At 38.4% G+C, this 14,129-nt stretch overlaps 1 protein-coding gene across 1 annotated transcript in view; it reads right to left on the minus strand.

The window, feature by feature from the left end:
* Window positions 1–14,129, minus strand: part of gabbr2 (gamma-aminobutyric acid (GABA) B receptor, 2) — a 159,784-nt gene that overhangs the window by 25,951 nt on the left and 119,704 nt on the right. Inside the window, exon 13 of the mRNA XM_060857363.1 lies at window positions 10,025–10,147. Coding sequence (XP_060713346.1) covers window positions 10,025–10,147 — 123 coding nt within the window. The remainder of the gene's footprint in view (window positions 1–10,024; window positions 10,148–14,129) is intronic.

A 14,129-nucleotide genomic window follows, 5' to 3' on the forward strand; every position in this document is an offset into this window, starting at 1 on the left:
GTCTGCTGATGTGTTTTAGTCAAAATGATCTAATAAACTAAAAACATGGTCTTACATAAAGACCTAAAATAATCCCTATTTATGTCACATTTATATTCAATATGAAATAATATTCAGGTCATTTTGAACGTAAACTAACAAGATTAAATAAAATGGATAAAATGTCAATATTTCAGGCGTTTTTTTTTGTTTGTTTGTTTGTTTGTTTGTTTGCTTCAGTTGTCCTCAAATGGTCATCTCAGATCGTGTTTTCCAAACTCAACTTTACATTTAATTACTAATTTTAAGAGCAATGTGGCTTGAAAAAAAAATCCATCCATTTATATTGTGAAGCACTTATCCTACTCAAGGTCACAGAGAACCTGGAGCCTTTCCCAGGGGACTCGGCACAAGGCAGGGGACACCCTGGATGGGATGCTATTTCACGTAGATGCTTGGACACACGGGTATTTAAGTAGATGAGGTACGTCCATCTGTGTTGCTCTTACGCACTCAGACATTCTGCTGTCCTTTTGTCCTTTTGTGATGGCATCTGAATGTCACCACCAGGCTGAAGCAGCAGGGCAACATAACACACTGCATATTGCTGTCTTTGCTGTCTGTCTACCACTCACTAATAAATAGCAGGGTGTTTGTGTGTACAGAGAAGTACTGATCCTATTTGTACACACACACACACACACACACACACACACACACACACACAGAAAGTACATGTTCAATCATACAGTGTCCGTGTGGTCCTTCTATTTCTCCATATCCTTCCCTTCCCCTGTAAAAAATGTAAAATTACTGAGCAGCCTTATGCCTGTCTAATAAATTCCTCCATTAACACCTTCAAGCCACATGAAGACCCTCATATGACCCGTATTCTCCCAGTGTCATGGCTTCCCTAATGATCACACCTGTTAGATCTGTTAGTTCTCTTTGCTTCTACAACTGCACACACACACACACACACACACACACACACACACACACACACACACGCACACACACGCACACATACACAGGCATTCTGAAAATTAATAGATTTGTAGAGAAGTGTAGAGATGTAGTGAACATGTCTGCAAGAGAGACACACAGATTTTTGCCTGTTGTCACAATCCAATGTTCAGACCTGATCATCAGCCATTTGACATCCTGACTTAATCACTGGTGAGAGGGTCGGTCACAGAAAAAAGATATATATTATGTATTTGCCAAAAGAAGCTACAAAAGCAAGTGCATTATAATCATTTCTACAGCTTAAATTCTTGACACCAATGGGTGGTTCGTTCCTATTCGTTCCTATGAGCTTATCACTCCATCATAAAGCACTCTTAACTAAACTAATGTTTCAGGCTGTGCTGTTTCTCTTACGTCTTTGTTTTCACACAGCATGTGTTTGAACGTGAAAGCTGAAAGGAAGCTCACTGAAGAGTTATCAGCAGTACCAATACATTTTATAGTGGATGCACAGAAAGTTCAGGCATTTCTATGTCTATTATGTTGGGCTGATAAATTTTGTGTTGGAAAAGTAGCACAAAAAAAGGCATATTTTTAGGTATATTACATTAGATTTAAATATATATATATATATATATATATATATATATATATATATATATATATATATATATATATATTATATATCAAAATGCATTAGGAAAATCTGCATATATTTATGTATATTGATAACATTTTTGTGTAGTATATAATACTATATTTTGTTACAGAAATACTTTTCAACGTTCTGTGTGTTTGGTGATAAAATGAAGCCTATTCAGTCTAAAATGGGTTGTTTAGAAAGTACAAAATATGCAACAATATTCACAGCACACACTGTAGTATTGTCCCTTTGTACTAAAATGTCTATGATGAGCCATCCTGCTTTCCAGCCTGTTCTGAGTGTTAGTCATCAGTGAGTTCCAGCTGTGTCCCTTCCTCTTCCTCTGAAGGAGAGTGGTGTCAGTCTAAGCATCGGACGGGGATGCACAATAACCTCAGCTAACTCCAGGAACCTTAGACACTACTTTTTCATTTGGAACAGCTTTAATTGGTAAATCACATGGGCCTACTGCCCAATCAGTGGTTGCCTAGCAACAGTCAGAAGACATTAAATGGAATCTTGGGTCCGCATGAGTTGACAACCGGCGAGAGAAAGAAAAAGAGGGTGTAAGGGAATAAGGTAGCTGTTAGTCCCATCAGCACGAGACAGTTAGGCTATGTTACTGAAATAAAGCTGGATGTCTGTTTATCTGGGCTTTTTATTTATTGGTACATTTCCTGTAAACGACTAAAGTCTTTCTGGTGATGCTATCATCTAGTCCAGGTAATTATGATAGGAACTGTCCTGATAAAAATGTCTGAAAGAGAGAAGCATTAGGTCATGAAGAATGGGGTCAGGTCCTACCAATTGTCCTGTAGTTCCCATCTAGTGATCAGAGGAAGCAGGTAATTGCACCTCTGCATTCATCTGCTTCTTTAAATATGCACCATGCAGCTGCTTATCATGGCTGATTTTTGTCCTGGGGTGCATTTCTTCTTTATTGTGGTGCTGAGCAGCTTAATGAGCCTTCCTGTGGTTTTGGATCAAATTAACTTGGAGCTTTTTATTAAATGTCTTAATATCCTTAATATCATGCATTGCAGGGTATTTCGTGTGCTGGCTTCCCGTAAGCAGTCTAGTTCTTGTGATGGTTTATAGCAAACCATTTAATGTTTATGCTCATATGAATCCCAGTGCAGGTTGATCTTTTTTCCCCCCAACCTTTTAGCAATGTTTGCAGAAAATAGTACTAATGATGACACTTATGTTTTATTATGTTGTTTTAGATTAATAGCGAGATGGTGGGTTTGGGCTGGTGTAAAAACAAATTAAGGTGGATTTTACATAATTCTACATAGTAAATGTTGCCCACCTGGTGTGATTAAAACCAAGTTTCTATAAAAATCCACTGAAGTAAATTGTATTTGTATACAAAAGATTTGGAATCCTAATGAGCTCTCCAGTGGTGACAGTGGCAAAGAAATGGGTCTTTGAGGGAAAATAATGAAGAAACTTTGAAAGGAAAGAAAGGAACCATCTGCTTTAGCCGTCTACAACATTTTCTTGGGGCCACCTACTAAGGAGTGTGTCAGCAACGTGGGGATAAAAACAGACCCAAATGCAGGATAGCGTAAAAATAAGCTGAAACACAAAACAGGACACCAACAAGACAAGACGTAACAAAAGATGACAAGGATTCCACGCTGCCATAGGCAATGCTTATATACACATGACAATTAAACACATGAGGAACAGGTGTGCAGAGACAGGGAGGAGGAGGACGAGGAAACAAGGGTGGGACAGACACGTGAACACAGAACATAAACAAAAGCACGTGGCCAAAGTCCGGGCTGGATCCTGACAGAGTGATGTAAAGGGTGCAGCTACAGTTAAAGTTACCAAGCTGTACTTTTTTGTAATTTTAGTATGTATATATATTTTTACTAGTCAAAGACACCTACCCACACACACAGGTAAAAGATACATAAGAAATACACAACATCAGCAGCGGCCTTGATGGTTTGACCCTGTTGACATGAAAAAGTACAGTGTGTTGCCTATATTTCAGGGAGTGTAGAAAGTGTCTGTAGCAATTCACAAATCCTGAGATTTCCTGGAGATCTTGGACTCGGTGTTGTTGGCCATTGTGTACCAGACTGAGACTGGTATTGTCATGGGTACAGTCTTTTGTTATATGTCATATGTGTTGATGATGTGATCTGAAGTATTTTGAAATGTCATCACTACATTGAGAAGTCTGAAAAACATGTTTCAGAGGCCACCATTAACATCTGAAACACTGAGGAGGCATTGATCAGGCCATCTGGCATCAAATATGTATAATGCTCAGATATGGCACTGGAGGCAGTTTTCCACTCATCTCCCTTTTGTATTCTGACAAGATTATGAGCCCTTCTCAAAGTACTTAAAACTTACTTAGTCCTTAGCTCTGTTGTGCCTCTTGTAGCTCTGTGCTTTATATAGCACCAGGGTCCTGGAGGAACGTTGTTTTATACTAGACAGACAGTAAAACTGACACAGCATGTAGTTAGATACTGATTAAAATGTATATGTTTATAAGAGAGGAAAGACTGCTTAGTGTGTGTGTGTGTGTGTGTGTGTGTGTGTGTGTGTGTATAGTGGGGTTGGGGGCATTTTTTTATTACCTTGGTGCCAAATGTGGCAGTTTTGACAGTCCCCCAAAAAGAAACCTGCATTTTTACAAAAAGAAAGAAAATCTGTGGTTTTAGACAGCAGTGGCATGTTCATGTCTATGAAGATAAATCAGCTATAAACTTTTTTTTTTAGGTTCCAAAATCCATCTCTGAATGTCTCCACCTTGTTTAACACGGGGAGAGAATAAAATTCAAAAATCAAAAAAGTAACAGTCTATGTGTGACTGCTAAATATGCATTGACTCCGGAGTGTGACACACACACACATGATGTGCTTATTCACATACTACAGACTCAGGATGTGTCAAGTCAAACAGAAGAAACATTACAAGGTTTGACAGGTTTTACATTTCTAAATTTTTTTGACCATCTCTTTGGAGTATGTGTGTGTATAATGGCTGTCATGCTGTGTAACTAGAACATTCAGAGTCCTCCTGGCAAACTGCACTCACAATCTGACCACACTCCAAAATTTAGCCCGTATATGGCATCTTCAGCAGCTGATAATAAGGGCATACATGTTCAGACCAATTATTTCCTGTATTAAATATCCATCTTTGAAAGTGCATTAGCACATCAAAAGTAGTGGTGGCTCAGGACCAGCCTGCCTGCTGAGAGAGAGAGGAGAGAGAGGAAGAAGAATCGGGGAGAGAGAGATTATAGCAGGAGAGGGACTTGTTTGTACAAAGAAACTCTAAGTGAGTTTGTGTGTGTGTGTGTGTTTGTGTGTGTGAGAGAGAGAGAGAGAGAGAGAGAGAGAGAGAGAGAGAGAGAGAGAGAGAGAGAGAAAATGGGTGTTCTGTGATGTGAACACTCCACAGTTTTGACAGACAGCAGCATACTCACTTTCAGGTAAAGATGGAGTTATAATTGATGAAAGGAGATGCATAACATATGGATGTCTCAGTGTGTGTGTCCGCTCAGTTTTCCTGAAATCCCTCCAAAGTGTCAACATCATTTATGGTGTCAGGTTTCCCTATGAGTATTTAAGAGCTTATGGGAAATGTGTGTAGCTGTATAACTCACTTAATTGTATTCCATATCCTCTGTGAGTGCATGCTTGAATATGAATGTGGACAAGGAGAATATACTCTGCATGAGGAATCAAAAGTCTGCTGTCTTCTTGCCTTTTCTTTAAATAAAATATATAAAGATCCAATTTATTTTTGTTTTCAACAATGCCTTATAGGAGTCTGTAAAAAAGCAACATGGTCTTACATTTACAAAGTTATAAGAATTCACATGGAATAAGGTATACAGTATGTAAAAATGTGCAGGTTAATCTCACAACCTGACGATTGAATAACAGCACAAGATCGGCCTTATTTCCTTGTATTTACATCTCAATGTGTTAAGTAACATAAAACCTAGAATATTCTGTGTCAGGCCACCAAGTTTGAAGACAAGCAAAAGTATAGGAACAAATAAATAATTCTTAAATATTTGTTTTTTCCTGCTCATTCTGCAGGAGCTGAAATTTTTTAAGGTAAACTGGTTAAGGTCAGGTGATTGCCTTGGCCAGTCTGAAACCTTTCACTTTTCCCCAGATAAACTCCTTTGTTGTGGAAATACAGTGTCCGTGTGGTCCTTTGGAAATCTGTTTTGGATTATTGTCTTGCTGCATATTGAAGAAATTGTTCCTGATGCATTTCTCTGTATATTAGCAGCCTGTCGCCGTTAACTTCTTAATTCATTCTGCTGTTACCATCATCAATAAAGATTAGTGAACCTGTTCCAGAAGCAGCCATGCAAGCCCAAGCCTGGACACTTAACCAGCATGTTTCACAAGTAAACTCGTATGTTTTGGTTCATGAGCACAACCATTCTTCTTCAACACTTTGGACTTTCACTACGCCTCTAGACGTTAATCTCAGTTCCAGACGTTTTGTGGCTCTTCTCTGTATTTTTTTGTGAACTCTATTCTGGTCATTTGATTGCTGATGAGTGGTTTGGACCTTGTGGTTTTCTTTGAATGATGGATTGTGAGACCTTCGGCCCAGCCCTGTGGAACTTGTTGATGCCACTGACTTATTTTTGGGCTTTTCTTCACACTTCTCACAACGTTTCTGTCATCAGCTGTTGTTCTTTTCCTTGGCCGAGCTGTTTGCTGTCTGTTGCTCAGTACACCAGTGGTTTCTTGCTTTTTCAAGACATTAGAAAATGTTGTAATGGATATGCCAAATGTTTGTGCAATGTCTCTGATTGATTCTCCTTCTTTTCTCAGCTTAAAAACGACTGTCTTTTCTCCCATAGATAGCTCTTTGATCGTCATGCTGTCATTGTTTTTAACAAAAAATTCAGCCTTCACAGGTGAAACTGAAGACTAAAGCCAAGAGTAGATGTTCAGAGCTATTTATTCTTTAAACAGTTAATCTAAATGGACCCACATGTGTAACAGCAAACACCTGTCAGTCACATTTTCTTATATTTTCTGTAAAATTGGGTGGCATGATGTCCTATGTTCTGTCATTTAATAAATTATATGTAAAAATCAGCAATTAAAGCTGAAATTCCGAGCTCTCTTCTCTTCATATTCATCTTTTAATCATACACCTAAATGTTTTCAGTCTAGAGCAATAAAAAAATAATAAAAGAATTGGTCTTGCTGTTCCAATAGGAAGGAAGCTTCAAAGTAAACTAGATTGGCTTATTTAGCAAAAATCTATGCGCCATTTCCATTTGTGCTCTGTGACATCAAACATGCACACACACAATGGCTCTACACAATAGTAATGCAAAAAAGAGGCTTTAAGCAATTGGAGAAGTGTTTAAAACATTGCCACAATACAAAAGGCAGATAAGTGGAAAACTGACTTCAGAGCTATATCTGAGAATTATGAGTACTTGGTAATGCCATGTGACCTGGTCAGTGCCTCCTCAGAGTTTCAGGCATCTGTTTATCCTCAAAAGCAATGTTATATACAGTATATACTCAACATCATCAGAAAAACACATCAGCCACATGAGTTTTCTTAGATTCATAACACAGGTACTGCAAATCACAGACAATAGAAACTCAGCCGTTCCAAACGTAAAGGTGGCTTCATTGTGCAAAGTATAAGTTTGTAATCCAGTTTAATCCAGTGAAAATACTTAAATGCATTTTTTCACATGATATTATATCTTAGATTTTATTCACAACAGAGAGAAAATAAAGTTTTGAAAAGTCTGGCTCATGCTTCTGTTTAATGTGTCTGCCTTTAATCGAGTGTGTTGACATCATAAGCATATTTATGTTCACTGTTCTTTAACATAAAAATCAAACTGAAAAAAGTAAAAGTGCATGTATCATTTCTTTCACTTTGGCAAAGGGAGTTTTCTCTTTAAAAAATCTACACTAGTTAGTGTTTAGGCTTGTTGCCAGCTGGCATTTTAAACATTAACTCCATTTCCTTTCATTGTATGATGATTGCTTCCTTGGGACAATCACATTCAGCAGATGTATATTTTATGTGATAGTCTTTAGTTAAAGACTGCGATTTTGAAATGTTTTCCAAAATCCTGTCACTGTTTGCTGCAATTAATTATAGATAATTATAGTCAAAAGGGAAAAGTTTAGGATCCCAAAAATTTTGAATCTTGAATAATATAAAAATGCCTTATTGTTTTTGTACTGTATGTGTCAAGAGGCACCTTGTTGTGAGGTATCTGTAAAAAGGCATGCTGTTTTCTTTCTTTTCCTTTTTTGGTCTGCAGATCAAGAATGGTGCTGCTGGTTTATGGGTGTCAGAAACCATGGCCATCGCCATAGCAACAGATCCCTGCAATACCATGTGTTTCTGCACTGCAGCGCCAGCACTGGAAAAAGAGCGAGCATGGTGAGTGTCACCCGAGGACCCTGTGGAATTCTAATCAGCTCTTTGTCCTTCAAACGCAATCACACACAAAGAGACACAGAATGTCTGGATGTATAGGTGTCCTCTATTATAGCAGACTTGACATTACACAGTCTATCTCTCTTCCTCATAGGCAAAGAATATCGACATGTAGATCTATGCAGCACTCAAGATAAATCTTTCATATGATCTGTACATTATGCTACCTTACCAGGGTAGATCCATATAAAAAAAATCTCACTAGCTTTTTCTCCCCGTACCTTGAACCAGTAGTGTGATAGCTTTCTGCACCAAAGATGGCCCAGTTTATCCACGTTGCCTGGATCTAGATCAGCACAGCCCAACTTTAGTCTGGAAGTTACTTAAAAGCTCTTAGCTGAGCAGTGATGGAAAACTGGGAAAAATTCAGCTGTTCAATGCAAAGTAAATCTAACATTACTATAATGTGTTTCTACCTGCCTTTGCCAAGAATACTATTGGACTCCTTAGTCAGTATTATTTTGGTACCAAAATAAAATGCTATTACACATTAAAATACATTTGAGACATAAAAAACTATGGGAGTGCGTTTACACATGGGACAGAATCACCTGAAATGGTTAATATAGAACCACATACCTCCATCCTCAAGGGAGATCCTGAGCCTCTTGATGACACGGTTCAGTAGTACCAAATGTTGAAGTCAGACACAATGGCCAGACACAATGTTTTCTTTTAGTGCAAACAAACTACGAGTATGAGTTGTATGTATGTGTTGTTTCAAGCCACACAAACATGATACACAATAAGACCTGACTCAATAGGCATACTGTACATGCAATATGTCTACAAAGAAGTGCTTACTGTATATGACTGCTCTGTTTTAAAGTCCTCTGGCCTCTACAGTAAATATTCAGTAAAGAGTGTAATAAATATAAAGCTTCAGAGGTGGGGAAGAAGGAAGAGAAGGCACTAAGTACTCCTGAATGATGGTGGAGTTAATGGGCCTTTTCCTAGTACCAATCAGTCAGAGCTAATCTCCTTGCCTGGACTTCTTTAGGCAGGGGAGAGTCATGATTCCATTGCTCTGACATCTGACAGCACAGTGATGCTCGTCCATCCTGCTTCAAGGGAGAAGGAACCATAGGCCTCTGGGCCTTAGGGAAAGGACTGGGTTGTAACAGTAACAAACCCAGAGAGAAAAAGAGAGAAGAAGGTAGACCAAAAAACAAAAAATGACTCTATTTACTAATATAAGTAAATATAGAATGAAAACTATTCCTATTTTGTAACCATGATTACATTGTTGTTCATTATTATCAGTTCATTCTTAATTAGTAGAGATAATGTCCAAAGTATGAGAATTAATACTTCCAGCTGTTTAGTGTTTGTTTTCACAGCAGAATCTGAAGGCTAAAATCAAGAACAGATATATAGAGCTATTTATTCTTTAAACAATCAATCTATTGGGACTCATCCGGATAACAAGAAACACCTGTCAGTCACATGCTTCAATATTTTTAATCACCTAAAAATTGGCTGGTCTGATATATCTTTATACTCCTCATGATAAACATGTCGACAACACACCAGATGCATGACCCACATAAACATGCCTTTACACACTATTCCCCTATGAACACATAGTATAGCCACTAACCATGATTAAGACAAGACAGGAGTGATCATGCTTAAATGCATCTAATCATTGGAAATCTTGCCTTGCACATGTTTACAGCAAGCAGAAACTTAATTTTATTTCCTACGTCATCCCTGACACCGCCGTATGAGAGCGGATCATCCAAGATTCTTTTCCAATGACTTGTGCCAATGCACCAAGGGAGAGAGGGAGGGTCTGGATGGTTCATTTCCCAGACCAAAAATAAAATAAGCCACCTGAAGTCTGATTTCTTTAGCTAAACACAGTTATGCATCTGGTTGATTAAGAAAGAGAAAAGGAGTGACAGCAATTCAGTGAATACACTACAAACGCAAAAACCAACCTCCAAGCTGTACATTTCCACTGTCCTCTTTAGGGGATCCACAATCTGCCAGCATATGAGAATGCACAGATCAATTAGGAGCATTCCACCTACAATGATCAGCAGCTTCTGGTCCTTGATAATCTGGAGGAAAAGAGAAAACAAAAAAGAGATGGGCACATGTGAATGTGAGAAATGAAAGAAAATGGTTGACACTCCGACAATTCAAAAGGGAGTACACTGAACTTTCGGACGATGAAAGCACCGTCTCATCTTTTATTTTTATTTAACAGCATTTGACCCGGACAGAATCAAAGGAAAGGTCATGGAGAGTAGAGACTGGGTGCACTTTAAAGGTATCGCAATGGAGTAATGCAATGATTCCTTTCAGGTGCCCCACTGCATGGCCCAAACAGAGCTTGCAATTGGTTTTGATCCATAGGCTTTTGATGGCTTTGGAATTGGCCAAACAAAGGAAGGCTAAAACCTTCCGTGCCACTGGAAATATTGCAATACATTAGGATACAAAGACCCAGTAAGTGGGCGCACATTTCAAGGGCAAGTGTACCTGAACACCCACACGTAAAAGTTCGATCATAACCAAACTGCCCTATGCTTAGCTGGCAAGAGTCATGAAAATTGTGAGGATAAAGGAAGAGATTTCCTTTATCCTCAATCAGCCTGAGGTGTAGAGTTCAAGTAAACAGTCAAACATTTGAAAAGAAGGAAGATCAGCACATTTCAATACAATAAGATATATTAAGTGACATTTAAAGTCACTTAATGTCAAAGGACATTTAAATTATCCTTTGCAGTGGCACTAGATGCTATTCCTGTGGGGGATCTGCTGCAGAAAATGCAAAAAACTACAAAAAAAATGGAAACGAGAGTAGTAAAATGTGGTAGCAGCTTTTTCATGATAGAAAACCTGCTGAATGAGATGAAGAATAGCAACATTAATAATATACAATGCAGGTGACACATAGTAGTCTGTTTAGATGATGGCGGCAAAAAATCAGTAAGTTAGTTGGCATGTCGGTACTAATCTATGGTTTAGCAATAGCGTTATGATTGTTGACTCTTTACTAATAGACCTCTTACTAATGGTCAAGCATTTAAGTTATGTAAGGTTTATTAATAATGCTGTTAGGATATAGCCAGTATGTAGTTTTTGTGATTTGGTTTAGATCAGTGGTCCTCAAACTGTTTTGTAGGCAGTGACCTACTTAAACTGTGGTACAAGTAATCCTGACCCCTTCCGCTCTCCATACCTCCCTGACCCATCGTGATGCCCCACTTCTTTTTGGAGTTTTCATCACCTGGACTACACACACTACTGCTGTGGATGGGCCCAATGGACAGCTTAAGATACATGCGATTACTGTGGATTGTACCACTTAGACACCATGAAGGTGGCTTTGGACTGCAATTGACATGAACAAATTTGCTATGATACTTTAGGACTACAATTACTATAAAGCTTTAGGACTGCAATTGCCACAAACCTTTTTGCACTCAAGCCTCCAAGGGTAGCTTCATCTTAGTCTCATCTAAGGGAGTTTTTCCTTGCCATCATCATCTCTGACTTGCTTATTGGGAATATATTTTTACAACTAGAATTTATTTCTGTAAAGCTGCTTTGTGAGAATGTCCATTGTAAAAAACATTATACAAATGCATAAAGATTTATATCATGAACTCTATCTAGTTACAATAACAGTTTAGTCTATAAGCCACATTTTGTAAATCCTAATATTAATCTTGATATAATCTTAATATGATCTAATATAAAATTGTAACACTGCTGCTAATTCATTACTGAGTTTAGGAACTATTGTATTTTTATGTATGATAAGTGGAACACACTTTTTGACTTCTGCAGCATACCAGCACATGGTCTGTCCTGATTTCTGGAACTAGATCATGGTCAGTCCTGAGTTTTGTTAGGTTCACCTTCAGCACCTGCTTTTTGTGAACATGTATGTTTCATGTGTTTCACGTGTAGGTCTTCAAATGTTTTTGCAATTGCAAAAAAAAATTGGGGGGAAAAAAATTGCAGACTCAGACTGTTGGTGAATATGTCATTCCATCACCGGACTAATATTGAATGTTAATTGTTTTAGAAACTAAATGCCCTAGGTGTGTGTCTCAGCTTAATAAAGAAGCGGCAAACACAACTCCAGAGTCAACAGCAGCCATAGCTCGAGCATGTCACAGCACTCACTCCTCTGTCAGAGTAGACCCTGAGTCCTGTATGCTTGACCATCACAGAAATCCAATTTCCCTGTGGATTAAAGAGCCAAGACAGTATACATGCTTGTCTCTATCGACCACAGCATTTGTCTTTAACTAAGAATTGCTAACTGGAAAGGATGTGTCCTCTTCTTCTGTCCTCTATGTGTCCCCGCTGGAGACATGGGGTTACCTCTGTCTTTACAGCAGCACTGTTGCTATATGTTTTTAGCATGATACATGCACACAATTGTCTTATAATTTTCCTTTCAGTCAATAAAATGACATAAATGTATAGAAACAACGGATGTTCTGGGATGATATCATCTATAGATCATCTTCAACCCCCAAACTCCCCATTGCCCACCACCCAACCACCATCCCATTGTGTATATTGTTTCTGTAGTCTACTTTTTTATCTGTTCATGTCCTGAATGCTGACCTGTGAATAGTGTCTGATACACAGAGATAATACAATAAGTTGTACGTACTCTGTCTTGTTTGTTTTTCTTTTTTATGATCCAGAGCTAAAATGAAGATATAAATTTAACTGTGGTTAAACCAGGACAAAACTATTTTGGTGTAAGTGACACTGCTCGTGCTGTTTCTATTGCTCACAAGTATCTCTCCTCTGACATTCTCAGTTCCTTGCATTTTCAATGAATGTTACTTTTTCCCTAGGCTTCTGACAGTACATGTCTGTTGTTATCTCTTCTCTTCATCTCTCACTTTTTTCACTTAAACTCAGCACCCACACCAGTACAACAGCAGGAAAGGCAGAAGTGTGTGTGCGTGCTCTATAAATAAAAAAAGCCAGCTGAGCTGTGCAGTTACAGGCTAGCTATCCTTTACATAATGCCTCACACAACAAAAAACCCTCTGTGTCATCTGCCTCCCTCTCCATTTTCTTACTTTATATCTAAAAGTGAGAAGCATTGGAAATAGAAAGCATGTCAGAAAGGAGGTCAGCAGGAGTGTGTGTGAACACATGGTGTAAAATCTCACAGACTTTAATGAAGTGTGTGTCAGTATTGTGTGTGGTGATGTGTGTGGTGATACAATATTATAGGCCTGGAATATCACTAGTTAACTCTGGGTAATGAGCAGAAAAGAAATAACATGCTAAATGCTGGAGACTTGCTAATTTGTTCGGGTGTCAATTTGTTCCTGTTTGCACACAGCTGATATCTTTGTGCTTAGAAATTAAAAGCACTTTCCCTGACTCGGGTGTTGTGATTCAACAAAGACATTTAAAATCCACCAATACAGTGGTGTTTTTTCTTCTTCCCATTTTGGTAATCTGCCAAATCCCACTCTACAGCCGACAGTTACCAGCTGTGAAAGGTGATGGCTAACCTGTGCTTAATCTGAGACACATGAAGCAAGCTAACTGCATCCTACAACACAACACACTTAGAGAAAAGTGCAGTATGCCCTCTTCCACATATAGGAAACAGCCACCATTGGCTAATGTCACTGTGATTATGCCATCCCCCTTACCCAGAGAGCACCAAACAATTTTCCCCCTTTGCTATCAGTGTTGGGATTTGAGCTCACAATCCCTCGGCATCACAGTGAATTCTTCTTGTTGTGCCGCTGCAGAGCCACAGGAATTTTTTTTCATGTAGTTTTATTCAAATGCATGTTAAATTTTCATCCTTTTGATTATTAGCACAGATGCAATTCAAAAATGCTATTGTTCTTTTTTCAACCACAAACTTTCCATAAAATGTGTTATGGTCTAAAGAGACCAATATGTGTATAATATGTGTTATGTTTTATGCATGAGAAAGCACATCACCAAATGAACACCATCCTCATGGTGCAGCGTGGTGTTGGCTGATCAGGCTTTAGAGTTGTTTTTTTTTAGCTAGAACTGGAGCTTTTGCCAAGG

This window comes from Tachysurus vachellii, chromosome 21 (assembly GCF_030014155.1).
Source record: "Tachysurus vachellii isolate PV-2020 chromosome 21, HZAU_Pvac_v1, whole genome shotgun sequence".
In the NCBI taxonomy this organism is placed as follows: domain Eukaryota; kingdom Metazoa; phylum Chordata; class Actinopteri; order Siluriformes; family Bagridae; genus Tachysurus; species Tachysurus vachellii.